At 43.5% G+C, this 19,834-nt stretch overlaps 1 protein-coding gene across 3 annotated transcripts in view; it reads right to left on the reverse strand.

Moving 5' to 3' along the window:
* The window catches only part of LOC132405345 (receptor expression-enhancing protein 2-like), a 138,404-nt gene that overhangs the window by 104,089 nt on the left and 14,481 nt on the right, over window positions 1-19,834 (reverse strand). The window contains exons 1-3 of one of the 3 annotated variants that reach the window (XM_059990077.1): window positions 11,927-12,064; window positions 11,707-11,821; window positions 1,329-1,401 (exon numbers count right to left, since the gene is read on the reverse strand). Coding sequence is in view for 1 of the 3 variants with exons in the window: in XM_059990076.1 (XP_059846059.1) it covers window positions 1,329-1,401 (73 nt within the window). In the remaining 2 variants the exon portion in view is untranslated. Of the gene's footprint in view, window positions 1-1,328; window positions 1,402-11,706; window positions 11,822-11,926; window positions 12,065-12,403; window positions 12,508-19,834 lie in introns of those variants that run through there. The other 2 variants (XM_059990078.1, XM_059990076.1) reach the window with 2 other exon arrangements.

Genomic DNA, 19,834 nt, shown 5'->3' on the forward strand with positions numbered 1-19,834 from the left:
AAAGCTTTACAGTGACAGCTGTAAGATCAGGGTTCAATTCCCACCACTGTCTGTAAGGAGTCTGTACGTTCTCCTCATGACCGTGAGGGCTCCCTCCACTACTCTGGTTTCCTCCCACACTCCAAAGACGTTCCCGTTAAGTTAGTAAGTCGAGGGCATGCTGTGTTGGATCCAGAAGCTGCCGACACTGGAGAGACGCCCACCACAATCCTAGCTGATTTAATTTGACTCTATGCATGTCACTGTATGTTCACTGTACGTGTGACAAATCCGATCCTTCTGATTATTGTCCTATCAGTCTGCTCCTCATCTCAGCAAAATATTGGAAGGTATCACCATCAGTGCTGTGAAATGGCACTGACTTGCCAATTACCTTCTCACTGATGACCAAACGGCCTTTGTCTGGTTTGCTTAGCTCCAGGCTTCACTTGTATTCTAGAGGTGAAATGAGAGCGACTGCTCTTGAGAGCAAGGTAGCATTTGGGGACAATGCAAGACAAAAGTCAGTGGGCATCAAGAGTTAGCACTTTAAGTGACCGTGGTCCCACCTTACATGAAGGAAGATGGCTGCCATTTCTGTAAGTCACTCATCCCAGCACCAGGACACCACTGCAGGAGTTCATTAGAACAATGGCCTCGGCCCAAGCATCTCCATCCTCAGCATCAGAGGTGGAGATGTTTGCTGATCATCACACAATGTTCAATCTATTTGCAACTCCTCAGCAGACAATGCAGCCCATTCCTGGACGCAGCAAAATGCAGTATAAGGAAGTCCAAGAATGGGTCTATCCACCCTGAATATTTAGTAGCATTTCCAAATGAAGTCCTTCATCTTCCTGCCTGCTGCTATTGACCAAAAACTCAACTGGACCAGCCATATAAAGTCCAAAGCAGGTCTGAGGTTGGGTGTGCTGCAGTGTGAAGCACTGTCTGGTATTTTAAGGCCTCACCATCATTTTCAAGGGACAAGAGCATGTACGGATACTCTGCATTTGCCCAGATAACTTCAGCTCCATGATATTCAAGAAACTTGTAATCATCCTTGACCCAATAGATTGGCATCCCATCCAGCACGGTAAACATGCATTTCCTCTGGGCTACATTGCTCACGGTCTGCAAAACGCATGGCTGTTATTCATTCTGGACTAATCTCTTGGCATGAACAGATGAGGCATGAGATGACCTGGCTTTTCACATTTCCCTCTCTTAAGTACAATAATACAAATCCAAACACAGAGCAAATCAGCTTCCAAGACTTCATTTCTCCTCAGACCTCTTACTTACAATACATGAAACCATTTCCAACATAATAAATCAAAGTTACTCACATATTCCTTAACATTTTTCGTTTTGACTGCCTTGTAAGAAGAGTATGCAGGGTACAGAGTGCCGAATATTAGCCTGTGGGAACATAACATTACAATTAGTGGATGAAAAGAGACAGTTGTTCAAAAAGTAGATATGCAGACAAGAATGTCAACCTGAGATCGAGTCTGCAGGACAGTGAGATGGATCACTTGGAAACAGGCAATCGCAAAGAGAGAAATTGTAATGAAGAATGAGCTAACTCAAGGGGTGGCCGACCTTTTACGTTCCATGCGTCAATTTTTTCACGCATGAGTTCAGATGCGCCATACAAATCTTGTACCCCATTCAATTCTTGTAAAAATGTTAATATAGACATTTTTAGCATTTTTACATGACATATTGATTTAATATAAAAACACGATAAACATTGGACGTCCATTTAGAACAGAGATGCAGAGAAATTACTTTAGTCAGAGGTTGGTAAATCTGTGGAATTTGTTGCCACATGTGGCTGTGGAGGCCAAGTCATTGAGTGCATTTAAGGCAGAGATAGATAGGTTATTGATTAGCCAGGGCATCAAAGGGTATGGGGAGAAGGCAGGGGAGTGGAGGTGACTGGAAGAATTGGATCAGCCATGACTGAATGGTGGAGCAGACTCGATGGACTGAATGGCCTACTTCTGTTCCTATATCTTATGGTCTTATATTACTTACCTTAATGAGACTTCTAACAAATATATTTTGTCTTCTTTTGATTTCTTCCTTTTTCTTAATCACATATTCTTTCCGTAACTCAGACCCAAGCACTAGCTTCAGTTTTCCTTCTATTTCAGTCTGATGTTGTGTTCTATAGTGTCTATTAAGATCATGTCTTCTATTATGTGGGAAAGTGTTTTCACAAACAATGATGGACCTGCTATAAATAAGAACTCATTTTCCCACTGAACTCATTGAATTCACATTTACTATCACTTCCTGCTTTTCTTTTGCACGGTGATGAGTAACTGAATGTAAAAACAAGGCTTAATTTTCAAAAAAGTACAAAACTGCAAATGTTCACAAAGGACGAACAAAGCACAACTCCGCAGCGCACGAGTGTCAATTGTAAACTGACTGGCAAAAATCTGCAACGCACCACTGGTGCAGACGCCCAGCGCCTCAGGATCAAACAGACAGACATACTTTATTGATCCCGAGGGAAATTGGGTTTCGTTACAGTCACACCAACCAAGAATAGTGTAGAAATATATCGATATAAACCATAAATAAATAATAATAAGTAAATTATTCCAAGTGGAAATAAGTCCAGGACCAGCCTATTGGCTCAACCAGTATCAACAAGTATCAAACGCGTATTGAACAGTTATGGAACGACTGCAGAACAAAGGTCTTTCTTTCCTAGTTTGACTCATTGATCATTTTTTAAAAATTGAAAATAGATTAATGTGAAAGAAGATAACATACGCCTAAAGATGTGCACGAAATAACAAAAATCGCTAAAAGTAATTGCTAAGTTTTAGATTTATTCTCAGTAAAACCCAGTTCTAGCTCTAAGCTACTTGAGTTCCTGTTACAGATTTTTTTCTACAAATGGGTTTTTGGTTAATACTTTTTGCAAGAGTAGGCTTACTTTTTTACTATTATCACTGGGGCGCAATGCGCCACTAATCATCCAATGCGCCACTTTTGGTGCATGCGCCATAGGTTGGCCATCCCTGAGCTAACCGGTTCCTCTGAATTCTCACATACATCTTTGACCTACAATAAAGAGTAACTGCTCCACACAGCTGCGTAATAAGCAATACTTTTTTTTCTGGATTATTACAGTGAACAACAGTTATAGTAACATAGAAAACCTACAGCACAATACAAGCTCTTCAGCCCACAAGGCTGTGCCAAACATGTCCTTACCTTAGAAATTACCTAAGGTTACCCATAAGCCCACTATTTTTCTAAGCTCTGTGTACCTATCCAGGAGTCTCTTAAAAGACCTATTCCACGCACTCAACACCCTCTGCATAAAAAACTTACCCCTGACATCTCCTCTGTACCTACTTCCAAGCACCTTAAAACTGTGCCCTCTCATGCTAACCATTTCAGCCCTGGGGAAAAGCCTCTGAGTCTCCACACAGTCAATCTAGCTGAATTCGTAACAACTGCATTGTTAAATTGGGTGTGATTCTAATTCTGTGCAATAAATGACAGTTATTCTTAGTACCAGAGCTGTAATGGTGGGTTTTCTTAAAAACCTTTTGGATAATGGATTTTCGTGGCTCTTCATCTAATTACGTCAGATGCAATTATCGTCCTCTATTATAACTTTGTTCAGCACAGCAAACCCTAAAGAATGATCAATTAACCTGGCAATCAATGGTGCTGTCTGTTAAAAAAGGAACAAACATCACATAGAGAATGCAGCACTATAAATCTGTGCTGAAACATTTCCTATATTCAAAGTTCCCTTTTTATCTTCTTCTATGACACCATCACTGACAGATCTGCAAGCAGCCGATACTTTATCAGTGTTGTATGCCAACTCCATACACAACCAAAGTTCAAACACAATCTACCATGAGGCTTTCCAGTGTTTGATGCCATCGCATTCGTCAGTGAAACACTTTTGACAACAGACGTGGAACCATCACAGTCACAGATACTGTGCATGTTATCATCTGCCTGACTTCCTCTGCAACACCAAGGCACTGTGATGATTGTACCATTGAACCATAAAGATCCACTGTAAAGGAGGCTAATCAGCCCATCATGTCCATGCTAGCTAAAAATACAGACAACTATCTCTCACACTTCAGCTGTGTTTGTTACAGCTCTTCAAGTACATATTCGGGTACCAGTTATACTGTGATGAGAGTTTCTGCCTCCACAAATATGGGTTCCAGATCATCACTATGGGTAGAAGCATTTTTCTTCAATTCTCCTAACACAGGCGTATGCACCAGGCATTTCACACCTGCCTTGCCATTTAGTTTGATTATGGCTGATCTACTCCAGGCTTCATTCCTCTGCCAGGTCCATGAATTTCTTGATTATTCAAAGTATATCTTCCCCCCTTTAAATACTACTAATGATCTAGTCTCACACCGTCTGAAGGACAGATTTTCACCCTCTGCAAAAAAAGAATTATGTACCCAGTTTTAAATGATCAGGCTCGGCAGGTCAACAACGTCTTCCCTCGTTTACATTTTAACCCCTTAGTGCTGGGGACTACTTTAAGAAATGTGAAAACACATTCTTGGGACACATTTCACAATCAACTACAACCATCTCCAAAACAAGGATTAAACATTTACAGACATAACAATGCGTTACCTTCATCCAGTTCCTCCCTAAAGCAGGAACTCCACAAACTGTGGCAAGACAACATACCTTTGGATGTTAAGTCTTCAGACTGACTCATTAACTGAACAGCTGATGTTAACCAGTAAATATCACCATGAATGACTGTTTTTAAAGTCTTTTTTTATACTGACAACACTGGAAAGCATGGACATGATTGGGAAATTTCCTCATCAATCAAGCTTAGTATCTGCACTGCTGTAAAAGACCGATGAAGGTCTTATGCTCCTCATATACCAAACTTCAAAGCAAATTTATCATCAAAGTACATCTATGTTACCACATACTACCAATAGATTCATCTCCTTCTGGTCATTTACAGGACAAAGGGAAACAAAATAGAATTTTATATTAAAAAACTACATTAAGACAAAGGCTGACAAACAGCCAATGCTGCAAAAGAAGACAAATTATGCAAATAAAAAATAATACTGAGAACATGCATTATAAAGAGTCCTTGAACGTGAGTCCGTAGGTTGTAGAATCAGTTGTGAGTAGCAATGAATGAAGTTATGCACTCTGGTTCAGGAGCCTATTGGTTGTAGGGTATTAACTGTTCCTGAACCTGGTGACGTGGGACCTAAGGCTACTGTACTTTCTGCCTAATGGTAGTAGCAAGAAGAGGGCATGGTCTAAATAGCCAGAGTCTTGGATGATGGATGCTGCTTTCTTGTGGCAGCATTCCATGTAAATGGACTCCAGAGTGTGATGGATTGGGATGTATCCACCATTTTCTGTAGCCTTTTCAGTTCCTGGCCATTGGTGTTTCCCCACCAGGCAATGTTGCAACCAGTTAGGTTACTCCCTACTGTGCATTTGTAGAAGTTTGTCAAAGATTTTGTTGACATGCCGAATCTATGCAATCTTCTTGTAGAGACACTATGGTGCATTCTCTGTGATTACGTTTATGTGCTGGTCACAGGACAGATTCTCTGATAAGATAACAGTAAAGAATTCAAAGAGAGGTGGTTGTTGTGGGAGCACTCAATCAGATTTTCAAGCTCCCTCCTGTATGCCAATTCATCACCACCCTGGACTCAGCCAACAACAGCGGTGTCATGAGCAAACTTCAATGTGACATTGGTGCCATTCTTAGCCACACAATTATTAAGTATAAAGTGGGTAGAGTGGAGGGCTAATCGCATGGTCTCAACCCTTATGTGCACCTATTGATCCATCCGCCACTGACTGCCTTCTATTCTTTTATTGGGACAAACTTTTGTAGTTGTGCATCTGCTGCAATATAAGTATACTGTGTTTTCTCAGCAAGAGAACTTTGTGTGCTCAACACAGACAGTCATTATTTTGCTTATTCCACCTCAACGCTGGTGTGGTGTTCTCAATACTAATTTTTGTGACATTTTCCATTGAGTTGATGCAATTAAATGCATCAAAACATGATAATTTACTGAACATACACTAGGATTAGAAATGCTGTGGAGCAAGAGTGATTTCATCTATTGGAATTCAACGCTCAAATCAAAATTATGCTGGCATCAGGAGCCTTTTTTCTCTCTGGAGTGCAAAGTGACGACAGGCTGAAAACTTTGGGTTTTCATGGCCCAGCAATTCAGCAGCAAACACTGTCTGCTCATGCAAATAATCCACACTGATTAGAAAGGCAGTGTGGTGCATTTGTTTGGAAAGTGCTGGATGGAAGCAGCAGAGTAGAATGGAATTCTACTCTGGAATAATCACAGCATTGTGGGGTGTTCATCAGCAGGTCACTTCTTTCTGTTTCCCTGCACAGTAATTCTTCATACTTTTGTGAACGTGAACGTAACTACCGGATATTTGACACAAATTGTGTGCTCGTCCATTCAACTAAAGAAAATGTGCTGGGATCTTATTGGGATGGCTGTGTTTGAAACACAGCAATGTCAATCTAAAGGAAGTATCCAGTTCCTTGGGAAGTGTTACAATAAAACACTTCATCGGTCAAAGACAGCGCAGTAATTTTTTTCCCCCCACAGAAAATGGGTTTTGGATTACGGATTCTGAGATGGAAAAATAAAGCCCATTATGAAACTGCGGAGGTGGCAGCAATGACTTAACGCGATATCCTTGAAGCAACACGTACAACACACTGGATGAACTCGGCAGGTCGGGCAGCATCCGTGGAAGTGAGCGGTCAACGTTTCGGGCCGAGACCCTTCGTCAGGACCAAAGAGGAAGGGGGCAGGGGCCCCACACAGAAGGTGGGGGGAAGGTGGGAAGGAGAAGACTGGTAGGTGCCAGATGAAAAGCCTTCTCCTTCTCACCCTCCCCCACCTTCTTTGTGGGGCCCTCCCTCTTCGGTCCTGATGAAGGATCTCAGCCCAAAACGTTGACTGTTCATTTCCATGAAGCCTGCCAGACCTCCTGAGTTCCTCCAGTGTGTTGTACGTGTTGCTTTGACCCCAGCATCTGTACTTTGTGCTTATGATATCCTTGGTGCAGGTGTGGAACACTTGCCTCCAGCATCATCCCACAAACTCACAAAGTCAATGCCAACTACATAGAAACTACCATCCTGAAAGCACAAGCTTTTTAAATCAATGCTGACTTTCTGTTGCTTTTTCTTTTCTGGACCTTGCATTTACACCTTGTTTTTCACGATTCTTCGTAGAGTCACAGCACAGCACTTTTCAGCCTATCAAATTAGATTTAACTTAATCTTCCAACAGTGTGCAACCTTTCCTTTCGCAGATTCTGGTTGGCTGGCAATGCAAAACAAATGCAGGTTGTTCGAAAGGACCCCTTCAAATCGAAACAAGTCAGCTCATCCACCACCTGCTGCATCACACCACATACCTATCACTACCCAGACCACGCACAGAACACAAAAACAAGTAATTGGAAAACGCAATCTATCTGTTACTGATGTGTTGCAGACTACCAACTGGTGATGAATTTCAAGGCACTTTTATTCATACAGTAATACAGAAAAGCAAAAAGCTTTTTGTTCTACATTTACAATAATCCTACACTAATCTCAATTTATAAGAATACAGGAACAGACTCTCCCACTCACCGGGCCTGCGCAGGTTATGTTGTCACTCTAAACTAATCCCACCTGTTGGCACATGGTCTGTATCTCTCAGTTCCCTGCCTGTCTGTCTGCATCCGGTATGTGAATCACGAGTACTCAAAAATTAAGAGTAGTGTTACATTTGTTAACTAGTCTGAATATCAATACCACTCGATGTAAAAAAGAGAAGATACATATTCAAACACCAAGCAGTAGGATTCAAAAGTACAGATATTATTTGTAAGATTAATATGCCTCTGTCCTTCAGATACATAGAAATATCTACAAGTTTTGCTTTAGATTTTTAATCTCAAACTCTATTTAACATTATGATGTTCTTCAATGCAGTGGCGTCAGAAATGCTGATGACATGTTGGACTATTAATAACGTATAGTTTATCAAGAAGTTAATGCAATTTAATAGTGTATGATTTAACAAAAACATACAATGGAAATTCTGATTAGCTGCAGTTGTAAAATCAGTGAAGGCTGTACTTACTGCTCAAAGTGACTCATTCAAATTAAAACTAGTCAGTTCATCCAACACCCTCTGCATCACACCTCTTACCTATCATTATCGAGGCTGAATTCCAGGTAAAGTTGGGTTCCTTTATATATATATATCCATCCCTTCATTCCTCCACCTTTTCAACAGCGACTAACAGAGACTCCTTTGCTTGCATCTTTGGAAACAGCTCTATTTCCATCTTTAATATCTCTATTTTTCCTTTCAGGGTTCCTTTGAAGACCCTGACCTGGAGTTACATGCAGGCTTAGTTTCTTGGAATGGGAATGGGACCCGTTCTTGGGGGTTCCACGACATGCCAAGTGTTTGCCTTCGGAAGCCTAAGATCTTGGGGGTCTTGGGATGGACAGAATGAGGGTTGGTGTCACAGCAGGAGACTCGTGTGTCATCGGGGAGGCTGGGAAATCTTTCGTTGTGGGCCAGAAGACCCAAGGTCTTTGTGATCTTCGAATGCAGAGCTCAAAAAAAGCAATGAAACAGACTTTTAACATCGTAAACCAGCGGATTGTTGTTATGTCTCCTGCTGGCTGTGAAAATGGGGGACACCTCCCTCTCCCTTGCCAGGGAGAGAGAGAACCTGTGGGTTGTCGAATTTCGGATGAAATGCGAAGCTTTTGAGGTAACTTTGGTCTGTGTCTTTGCTATTGCTTAGCACACGCTTGGGCTCAGTGAAGGTACTGATGCGCGTTTTTTTTCTGGTGGGATAGGGGGTGTTGTCTTGTTGCTGCTTGTGCGTGGGAGGGGGAGGCTGGGGGGGGGACTTTGGGGTTCTAACATTTAATTGTCATTCATTCTTTGGGGCACTTCTCTGTTTTCGTGGATGTTTGCAAAGAAAAAACATTTCAGGATGTATATTGTATACATGTTTATGGTTATTATTTATGGTTTTATATTGCTATATTTCTTCACTATTCTTGGTTGGTGCGGATGTAACAAAACCCAATTTCCCTCGGGATCAATAAAGTATGTCTGTCTGTCTGTCTGTCTGTTTCTCTGACATAAAATTTGATCTCTGAACCTTTGACCATCTCCCCAAAATACATTTGGACAAAAGTCATTTGGACTGCACCAAGAATAAGAACAAGTTCTGAACTATTTCTGAACTGGATTAGTGACGATTAAAGGACATGAAAATAATATACGCAAGTTTACAGATGATCAGAGTTAGGTGGGAAAATGGACTTAAATCATCTGTTTTGAAATTTGCAGTTAACTGTCCTTCTGCACTATCAAAAACTTACCAGCACAATAGTAAAGACCTGGAGTATAACAATAGAACTCCATAAGACCGTAAGATATAGGAGCAGAATTAGGCCATTTGGCCCATTGAATCTGCTCTGCCATTTTATCATGACTGATCCATCCTCTAAGCCTCAGTCTCTTGCCTTCCCAGCCCCTCCCTCCACCCCCACCGTTCCTCATCCCCGCTCAATGGCCTGACCAATCAGGAATCTATCAAATTCTGCCTTGTATATACATAAAAAGACTTTATGTACGTTGCCTGTTGCAACGAATTCCACAGATTCACCACTCTCTGGCTGAAGAAATTCCTCCTCGTTTCTGTTCTACAAGGACACCCCTCTATTCTGAAGGTGTGTCCTCTGGTCGTAGACTCTCCCACCATAGGTAACATCCTCTCCACATCCACTCTACCAATGCCTTTCATCATTTGATAGGTTTCAATTAGGTCACCCCTCATTCTCCTAAATTCCAGCGAATACAGGCCCTGAGCCATTAAACACTCTTTATATCACAAGCTGTTCAACCCTGGAATCATTTTCACGAACTTCCTTTGAACCTTCTTTTGCTTCAGTACATCCTTTCTAAGAACAGGGGCCCCAAAAGTGCTCACAATACTTCAAGTGAGGCCTCACAAGGCTTTATAAGGTCTCAACATTACATCTTTGCTTTGATATTCTAGTCCTCATGAAATGAATGCTAACATTGCATTTGCCTTCCTCACCACAGGCTAAATGTGCAAATTAGCCTTCAGGGAATAATTCACAGGGACTCCCAAGAGCCTTTGTGCCTTAGTTTTTTGTATTTCCTCTACACTTAGAAAATAGTCAACCCTTTCATTTCTTCTACCAAAGTGCATGACCATACACTTCCAGATACTGTATTTCATTTGCCACTTCTTTGCCCATTCTCCTAATCTGTCCTTCTGCAGCCTCCCTACTTCCTCAAAACTACCTGTTCCTCCACCTTTCTTTGTAATGTCTGCAAACTTAAAGCCACCAATTCCATCATCCAAATCTTTGACATATAACGTAAAAAGAATCGACCCTGACACAGACCACGTGGAACACCGCTAGTCACCGACAGACAGCCAGAAAAGACTCCCTTTATTCCCAATCTTTGTCTCCTGCCAATCAGCCACTGCTTTATCCATGCTAGAATCTTTCCTGTAATACCACAGGGTCATAGTTCGTTAAGCAGCCTCATGAGTGGCACCTTGCCCAAGGCCTTCTGAAAATCCAAGTACACAACATCATCTGATTCTCTTTGTTTATCCTGTTTGTTATTTCTTCAAAAAATTCCAAAGGATTTGTCAGGCAAGATTTTCCCTTGAGGAAACCATGCTGACTACGGCCTATTTTATCACGTGCCTCCAAGTACACTGAAAACACATCTTTAACAATGAACTCCAACATCTTCCCAACCACTGAGGTCAGACTAACTAGGCCTGTAATTTCCTTTCTTCTGCCTCTCCCCCTTCTTGGAGTGACATTTGCAATGTTCCAGTCTTCCAAACCATTCCAGAATCTAGTGATTCTTGAAAGATCATTACAATCTCTTCAGTCACCTCTTTCAGAACCCTGGGGTGCACACCATCTGGTCTAGGTGACTTAGCTACCGTCAGACCTTTCAGTTTCCAAAGAACCTTCTCTCTAGTAATGGTAGCTTCACACACTTCATTATCCCTGACAGCTGGAACTTCCACCTTACTGCTAGTGTCTTCCACAATGAGGAACTCCAACTTGGTCTGGTTCATAACTTAAACAGTTGTGCCTCAATTGTTCAAAGACAGACCTGAAATTAACGTGTGGAATTGAAAGTGTTATTAATAGCACTGATACTTACAATTCTAGTCAGTTTCCTTAACACCAGAGAGATTGTCCAGTCAGGCAAGCATACCCCTCTCTCCAGAGCTACTTGACAAGGTGGAAAATTGTTCAAGTTTGCCCTGTTGTTGACAATTCTATCAAGCCACAATTACTCATTAATAATCTACTAATATCCAGATTGGATCCTGTGAGGACCACTAGGCCTTATCACAGATTTGATCCAAGTTTTGATATCAAGGCAGCAATTGACTAAATGCAGCATCATGGAGAATATATCCCTGAGTTTGGACTCTATAAAGGAAGATGACTGTGGTTGTTGTATGTCAATCGTCCAGCCTCAGGACATAACAGCAAGAATTCTTCAGGGCAGTACCCCAGGATGGAACTGTTCCATCAACAACCCAAATTCCAACATAAGGTCAAGAAATGGCGATACTCACTGGTAACTGCAAATGAGAGCAGAACAAACATGCTCTGGGTGACAATTTGGTTTGGTTGGAAGACTGAGAAGTGCACCTGCACAGATTCCTCTGGCGAGACTTCGAGGACGAGGAGCTGGGGGAATATGCAATCACAAGAGTGAACATCGGAGACACACCAGCAGGGTGCATTGTGCCCCCAGCAATGTGCAAAACTGCTAACCTCTGTCCTTTCACCCACCTCAAAGAGGAGCAGCAGGTGCTCCAACACAACAGCTACGTTGATGCCATTCTCACATCCCACAAGAGTGACTCTTGCTGAAGAGAGGGAACTTGAAGTTGTAAGAAGCGGCCTCACCTATGTCACAGGTTATCCATTAGTAACTCATTCAACGAAGCACTTCAAGCCTGCATGCAGCAAGACTTTGATAATATTCAACCATGAACCGATAAATGGTGGATAACATTCATACCACCAGAGTACAAAGCAATAATCTTTTCCAATAAGAGAGAGTTTAAATACTTGTCCTTGGCATTGAGTTCCTTTACAACCTCCAGAATGAACATCCTGGGGGGGTCAACATTGAACAGAAATTCAACCAACCACATTAAAATTCATGCTGACAAGGATAAGGCAGGTGTCAAAGCTACATCATCATCAAAATGGCACAGGTCACGAACATGCTGGCATATTCTTCACACGCTTGGATGAGTATACCTCCAGCAATTCTCACGAAGAATGCAGCCTCTTCAACTGGCTCACACCAACCAACGTAAATATCCATTCTTTCCACCTCCAGAGCGCGATACAAAAAATTGCTCTGCAGTTACTCAGCTACAACATTCAACAGTGTCTTTCTCTCTGTAATTTATACACAGTGTTTCCTGCATTATAACAGTGACTTCACTGCAGACACACTTCATTAGCTTCATTTTTGGTATTTCCTAAGTTTATGCAAAAATAGTTCATTAATTATTAGCCTGACTGTTTCACTTCTAGGGCAAAAGCCAAAATGCTACATGAAGAAGTTGCCAGGTAACATCAGTAAATCTATAAATCCTGCAAGGATTCACCACAAATATAATAATAGAATATTTCTAAAATTTGCTGATTAGTGGAATTTCAACTGATTAGGAAATCTTCTCAGTGTCAACAAATGGAAAATTCAGCCAATATTAGGGTGATGGAGGAGAGATACAGATAGTGTGGATTGATTCAGTTGGTACTAAGCAATTTGGCAGGACGTGGACGTGTGGCACTAGAGGGTCTTGGTAGAGGGTGAATGGAATCGCTGTAGAGCTAAGAAATGAGGGTTCAAGTGCCCTGTGCCTGTAGGGGTGGTGCTTGATTAACAAACAAAAATTCAATTTAGCAAAGGAGAGCTTTGTAATTCTCATCAATTTGGAAAGTCAATGCTCTTTGATTTTATGTCTCATATTATCTTGCTTCTCAGTTCAGAGATGAGTGTGTTGAAAAAAAATCTGGGCTCACTATTTTTATCTTAATATCTTTCAGTCATGACCTTGTTTCTCATTTCTCATTACAAGTTGTGAAAAAGATTGCAGGGGAGGGTGCTGAGTACGTGCTGAGTCCAGTTTGGACTGGATTGGTGAATTAAGTGAAAGAATCCAAAATCTGCAGGTCACCATTGTTGTTGGCAAAATCTCAGAAGTTACGTGGCAACAAAGAGGCACAAAAAAATGAAATAGATCAGCTGGTTGAGTGGTGTCACTACAACAACCTCACACTCAACATCAGCAAGACCAAGGAATTAATTGTGGACCACGGAAGAGCGAAGTTGGGAGAAGACACACGATTTCTCATTGAGGGATCAGTGGTGAAACGGATGTACAGCTTCAGGTTTCTGAGTATCAGCCTCTCAGAGGATCCATCCTGGGCCCAACAATTTCATACAATCATGAGGATACTGTGGCGACCCATTTCCTGGCACATCCGAACCGACTCACAATTAGATAGCCTACGGGGGTTTGCGAGCACAGAGCTTTGGAGCCTCTGCGCCACGGGGGGCAGGTTGAGGGAGGCTTAAAAGTGAGGCTGAGGATTTCAAATAAAGTTTTTTCCTTCGACTGCAGTTACCAACTCTGTGTCGTAATTTTAGCGCTGCGTGTAGCACACCGCTACAATTGGTGACCCCGACAGTCCAAACGATTTTTGGGCCAGAAATGACCGACGCCGCCTCTGTTCATGCGGTTTCGTTGAAACTGCCGGGTTTCTGGACACAGCCCCCGAACCTATGGTTCCACATTCGCCAGATCACCTCAGAACACACCCGCTACTACGACGTGGTGAGCTCCCTCGACCAGGACACAGCGGCCAGGTCGCGGAGTTCGTACAGTCGCCCCCGGCAGACGGCAAGTACACGGAATTCAAAGCTCTGCTCCTCAGGACTTTCGGACTCTCACGGCACGAGCGGGCTGCCCGTTTACTGCACCTGGATGGCTTGGGCGACAGACCTCCATCGGCTTTAATGAATGAGATGTTGTCTCTAGCCGACGGATACACACCCTGCCTCATGTTTGAGCAGGCATTCCTGGAGCAGCTGCCCGAGGACATACGCCTGCTGCTGTCCGACGCGGATTTCAGTGACCCCCGGAAGGTGGCAGCCCGGGCGGACTTGCTGTGGAATGCCAAAAAGGTGAGCGGGGCGTCCATCGCACAGGTCTCCCAGCCATGCTCCCGGCAGCAAACCAGTCCAGGCCCGGCCGCAGAGCCCGCCAACCCCCGGCCCAATGAACACTGGTGCTTCTACCACCAGCGGTGGGGCGCAGAAGCCAGCCGTTGTCGCCCGCCCTGCAAGTTCCCGGGAAACGCCAGGGCCAGCCGCCGCTGATGGCTACGGCGGCTGGCCATTGGGATAGCCTCCTGTATGTGTGGGATAGAAGGTCGGGACGCCGGTTTTTGGTCGATACTGGGGCTGAGATCAGCGTTTTACCTCCGATGAGTTACGACACCCGCAGCAGGGCACCGGGTCCCCCCCGAGGGTCGTGAATGGCAGCACAGTAAGGACCTATGGCACCCATCAGGTGCAGCTACAGTTCGGCTCCAGCCAGTTCACGTGGGACTTCACACTGGCCGCCGTAGCCCAACCGCTTCTGGGTGCAGATTTTTTGCGGGCTCACAGCCTACTGGTCGACCTGCCCAGGAAGAGACTGGTACACGCCGAGACCTTTCAGACGTTCTCCCTGGGTGCAGCCCAGTTGCCAGCCCCTCACCTCGGCTCCATCACGCTGTCCGACAACGACTTCACCAGGGTCCTGGCGGATTTCCCATCGGTTCTGGCACCGCAGTTCACAGCGGCCATGCCCAGGCACGGCGTACAGCACCACATCCCGACCCAGGGACCACCCCTCCACGCCCGCGCTCGGCGGCTTCCCCCGGACAAGCTCCGACTGGCGAAGGAGGAGTTCCAGAGGATGGAGGAATTGGGGATCATCCGGCGGTCCGACAGCCCATGGGCCTCCCCCCTGCACATGGTGCCCAAAGCGACGTAGCGGTGTGCTACAATACCACACTAGCAACTCCTCTTCATTAGGAGTTTGAGGAGGGTTGGTGTGTCACCAAATACTCTTGCAAATTTCTACAGATAAATGGTGGATAACATTCTGACTGGCGCCATTGCAGCCAGCCATGTAGACTCTAATGCACAGGATCTCAAAAGGCTGCAGAAGACTGTAGACTTAGCCAGCTCCATCAGGGGCAGAACCCTCCTCACCACTGACAGCGCCTTCACTAGGTCCTTCACTATCCTTGGCATGTCCTCTTCTCTGGGAGGAGAGCAGGATCCTGAAGATCTACACTCAATGCTGTAGAGACAGCGCCATTTCTGAAAGGTCCATGAAACCATGAGCACTACCTCGTCATTCCTTTATTTATAACCATGTTAACAATTACAGCACGGAAACAGGCCATCTCGGCCCTCCTAGTCCATGCCGAACGCTTACTCTCACCTAGTCCCACTGACCTGCACTCAGCCCATAACCCTCCTTTTTGCACTAGTTATTTTGTACTTTTTAGAGAAGTCTTGTCTTTGCACTGCACTGCTGCTGCAACACAACAAATTTCACATCATGTAATGAACCTGGTACAGAGAAAAATGTTAGATTCATTTATCAATGCTCGATGTATTCTCCAGCTTGAGCTTCTTTACGGGTTTGTGATAGCTCAGGTCACAGTTCGTGCGAGTCAAAGATGACCTGCGACTCAGGACCATTGGTGTTTACAGGATTCGGAGCAGCGTATATCGGCCAGATGGGATGTCCAGTGCAAACCCGTATCAAGGAGCATTGGAGGTGTATTTATTTGGATTACCTGGAGAAATCGGTGGTAGCAGAACGCTGCATTCACAATGACCATAGGATTAACTCCGACAGGACAAAACGATTGTGCTGTGCCAGTGGCTTTTGGGACCATCGGGTGAAAGAAGCCATTGAAATAAAACTGGAGGAAAAAATTTTAACAAAGGCACAGGTCTTACTCTAAGAACTGAAATTTGATTGTAAACAAGCTGTGACAGTGGAAACCAGATTGTGTGAGGACTAACCAATCAGGAGGGATGGACGATAGGGTATAAATACTACCAGACTAGACATGCTCAGGCACCATCCCTGATGAAGATGGCAGAGTTTGTCATCGAAATGTTGGTTATAATCGACACCCGTACCCGCTGGAAGCTCGTGAAGAGTTTATTCATCATATACATGGGGAAAGCACTAGATCCTTTTTCATTTTATTGGAGACATTATCATACTTTGATTTATGGTCCACAGGTTTCACTTCACAATTCCTGAAGTGCCCCAGTTGTTGATTATTTGGGAGTGTGGTGAGGCAAATTGATGGGGATTATTCAGGTTAGATCAGGCCTCACTACAATCAGTCACAATCAGAATCAGGCTTAATATGTTATGAAATTTGCTGTCTCTGCAGCAGCAGAACAATATAATATATGATCATAGAGACAAAAACATAAATCACAGCAATATATCTATCAAATAGCTAAATGAAATAGGTAGTGCAAAAATAGAAAAATAAGTATTGAGTAGTGTTGATGGGTTCAATGCCCATTCAGAAATTGGATGGCAGAGGGGAAGACGCTGTTCCCAAATCAGTGAGTGTGTGTCTTCAGGCTTCTGTACCCCCTTCCTGATGGTGGCAATGAGACGAAGGCATGACCTGGGTCATTTAGTCATGACTGAAATATTTACTGGATGCAATACTTTAACAAATCGCAATTCACCTTACATTGATTACATACAATGTGGCTAGATTCCATGCCATTTACATGTTACAGTAAACAATACAAGGCAAGCAGAATTATAGCAGATCTTATGAGAAAAAAATGGAGCCAATTGTTTAAAGCAAATGGTGAAGAAAGGTTGCAGCTCCAGCGAAGATGAGGAAGTCTTGGTGGAAGAGAATAAATCATCAATCAATCACAGGATGCAGAGGTTAAAAATCCCTGGTCTGTTGAGCCAAAAGAGACCTTTCTAAAAAGGAAATACACGGATAAATTACTTGCAAGCAACAAGGACAGAGATGGCTTGCCATTTCAATCCCACTGCTTTTCAGCCAGGCTTTGAAAGGCATTGCAAAGAGATTTCCAGATGTCTCGTGAAGAATGAAATGCTGCTTCTCAAGCATATCCACGAAAGAGGTGGAAGTGGAAGAACCTCACATGCAGTCAGATTCGTGGTTCTATTACAACTGAGGAAGTATTAGCTAAACGTTGAGCTCAGATTATAAAGCCTCAGTGGCCACTTTATTAGGTACCTCCAGTACTTGATAAAGTGGCCACTGGGGGTATGTTTGCGGTCTTCTGCTGCCGTTGACCATCCACTTCAAGATTTGATGTGTTGTGCATTCAGGGACGCTGTGGTAACACATCGTCATTTGAGTTACTGTCACCATCCCGTCAGCTTGAACCAGTCTAGGCATTCTCCTCTGACCTCTCTCATTAACAAGGCAGCTTTGCCATTCACTGCGTGTTTTTTGATTCTTCCACCATTCTCTGTAAACTCTAGAAAGTGCTGTGTGTGAAATTCCGAGATCAGCTTCCTCAATGTGCTCAAACGCGTGGAAATAGTTCAACTAGCTCAAAGAGCATTAAATATAAACAAAGAACTGCAGGCAGAAGTGGTGCCAACATCAACGAGTTTGGCAAACTGTCACAGGCTTGCTGCTGGCAATCCAGGTGTTTGTCTCAATCTTACTGCTTCATGCCACGTGAGGACAAAGTACCTGAAAAGTGGAACACTTAACCTTTGTTAACCCACAGTTGCCATGGGTACAGGCTGGCCGTACCACTTAATGGAAATTGTTGTTAAAATTTCCACGTGTACTTTTCCATCCAAGTGGACATTATTCTATTATACTGCTGACTTGTGACCTATAGATGACGAAAAGGCCGTGGAGAACTTGAAACTGAGTCTCTCGCAGAAGGATACCAAGCCTCTAACATGCCTCAAAATGCTTACATGACTGATCCAACTGAGTTCCCAATTGGTGAAGATCCTTAATTGGAAATGAGCGAGTCAGCAATGGGAATAGCATTGGACATCAATGGTGGGTGGTGAGACTCTCTCTTGTTGGAAGTGGTCATTGTCTGGCGGTTCATTGACATTAAGAGTACCTTCTACTCATCAGCCATGCCCGGATCGAATCAATTAACTTGGTAGGTTAAGTGGCCACTGTAAATTACTCGTAGTGATCAAGTCAGCAGGAGATGGGATGGAGTTGATCAGAATGCGAGGAGACTAAAAATTGAGATTAATGTAATGAAGTTCAAAAGTAAATTTATTATGAAAGTGCACCCACAGTATGTCACCATATCCTACTCCAAGATTCATTCTCGTGCTGGCATTCACAGTAGATACAAAGGAACACAATAGAATCAATGAAAAGCCACTCAGAACAAAGACAGACAAACCACCTATGCGCAAAGACAACAAATAATAAAAAATACACAAATAAATAAACAATACATATTGAGTACACGAGTTGTAGTGTGAATGGGCCGCTGATGGTCAGTGTGCGCTTAACCAAAACGCCTGTGTTCACTCTGCACTTTTCAGTGACTGTGGGTCTGCTATCTTATTTCACTCGGGCATGTGCTGCTTCATTTCCGGAGGAGCTACAAATGGAATTCCAAAATGTTCAATCATAACTGTACTGTACATACCTACTAAGACCCAATGATGGATGATAGGTCATAGATTACGCATTTTAAGATTACTGTGCCTGGCAATATGCCCTGAGAAACTCCAGCATTCATGTCCTGGAGTAGTGATGATTGACCTCCAACTATCATAATCCTTTTGATGTTCCTTTCCATGTCTTGAGGTGCATCAGGCAGTAATCTTGTTTCTTTTGCAATTTTGTCATTTTTTTTTACAAGGTGAGTTGCTAGTTTTGTGTTCAGTCTAGCACTGATGGAAGATGTGCTGGATTTGAACCCGGGGCCGTTCGCCTCAAAGACCGGCGTGGACGCCACAACACCACCGGCTGGCTAATCTTTGGGACGGGTATAATTCCAACCATTGTGATGCTTGCCCTTTGATTTCGTTTTTTTACCAGGGCTTTTTGGTGCTGCTTTTGGTTCGATGTTACCCTGACACCAAAGTCAGGCACTCTTGCTTCTGCTCAGGAACTTCAGCTTGTGCTGAGTCTAGTGAAAACTAGTCCTGGCATGGGAAAGCAACTGAGATTCATGTAGAACACCGGGCTCTGTAAAAATGACACGCTCTGACAGAGCGTGCTATCTATTGCTCTCCGCACATTTGGCGATCCTGCAATCCTCTGTGAGCTCACTCAGCTGCGGGTCTGACTGCACTGTTCCGATGAACATGGCCTCAATCTCTAGAAGGAGAGTTGTCCAGGCATTGGAGCATGGCAGGAACTCTACCTACAAACCTCCAACACCAATGGCCTAAAGATCTTTAGACCCTGGAAATGTACAGGTTTCAGAGAACTGGTATCAGAATCCGGATCAAAATTAGCTTTAATATCACCAGCATATATTGTGAAATCTGTCGTCTTTCTGGCAGCAGTACAATGTTCATAATAATGGAAAGAAAAAACCGTGAATTACAGTGAATAGTTAAATAAATTTAAGTAATGCAAAAATAGAAATAA

Source organism: Hypanus sabinus, chromosome 15, assembly GCF_030144855.1.
Source record: "Hypanus sabinus isolate sHypSab1 chromosome 15, sHypSab1.hap1, whole genome shotgun sequence".
Lineage (NCBI taxonomy): Eukaryota > Metazoa > Chordata > Chondrichthyes > Myliobatiformes > Dasyatidae > Hypanus > Hypanus sabinus.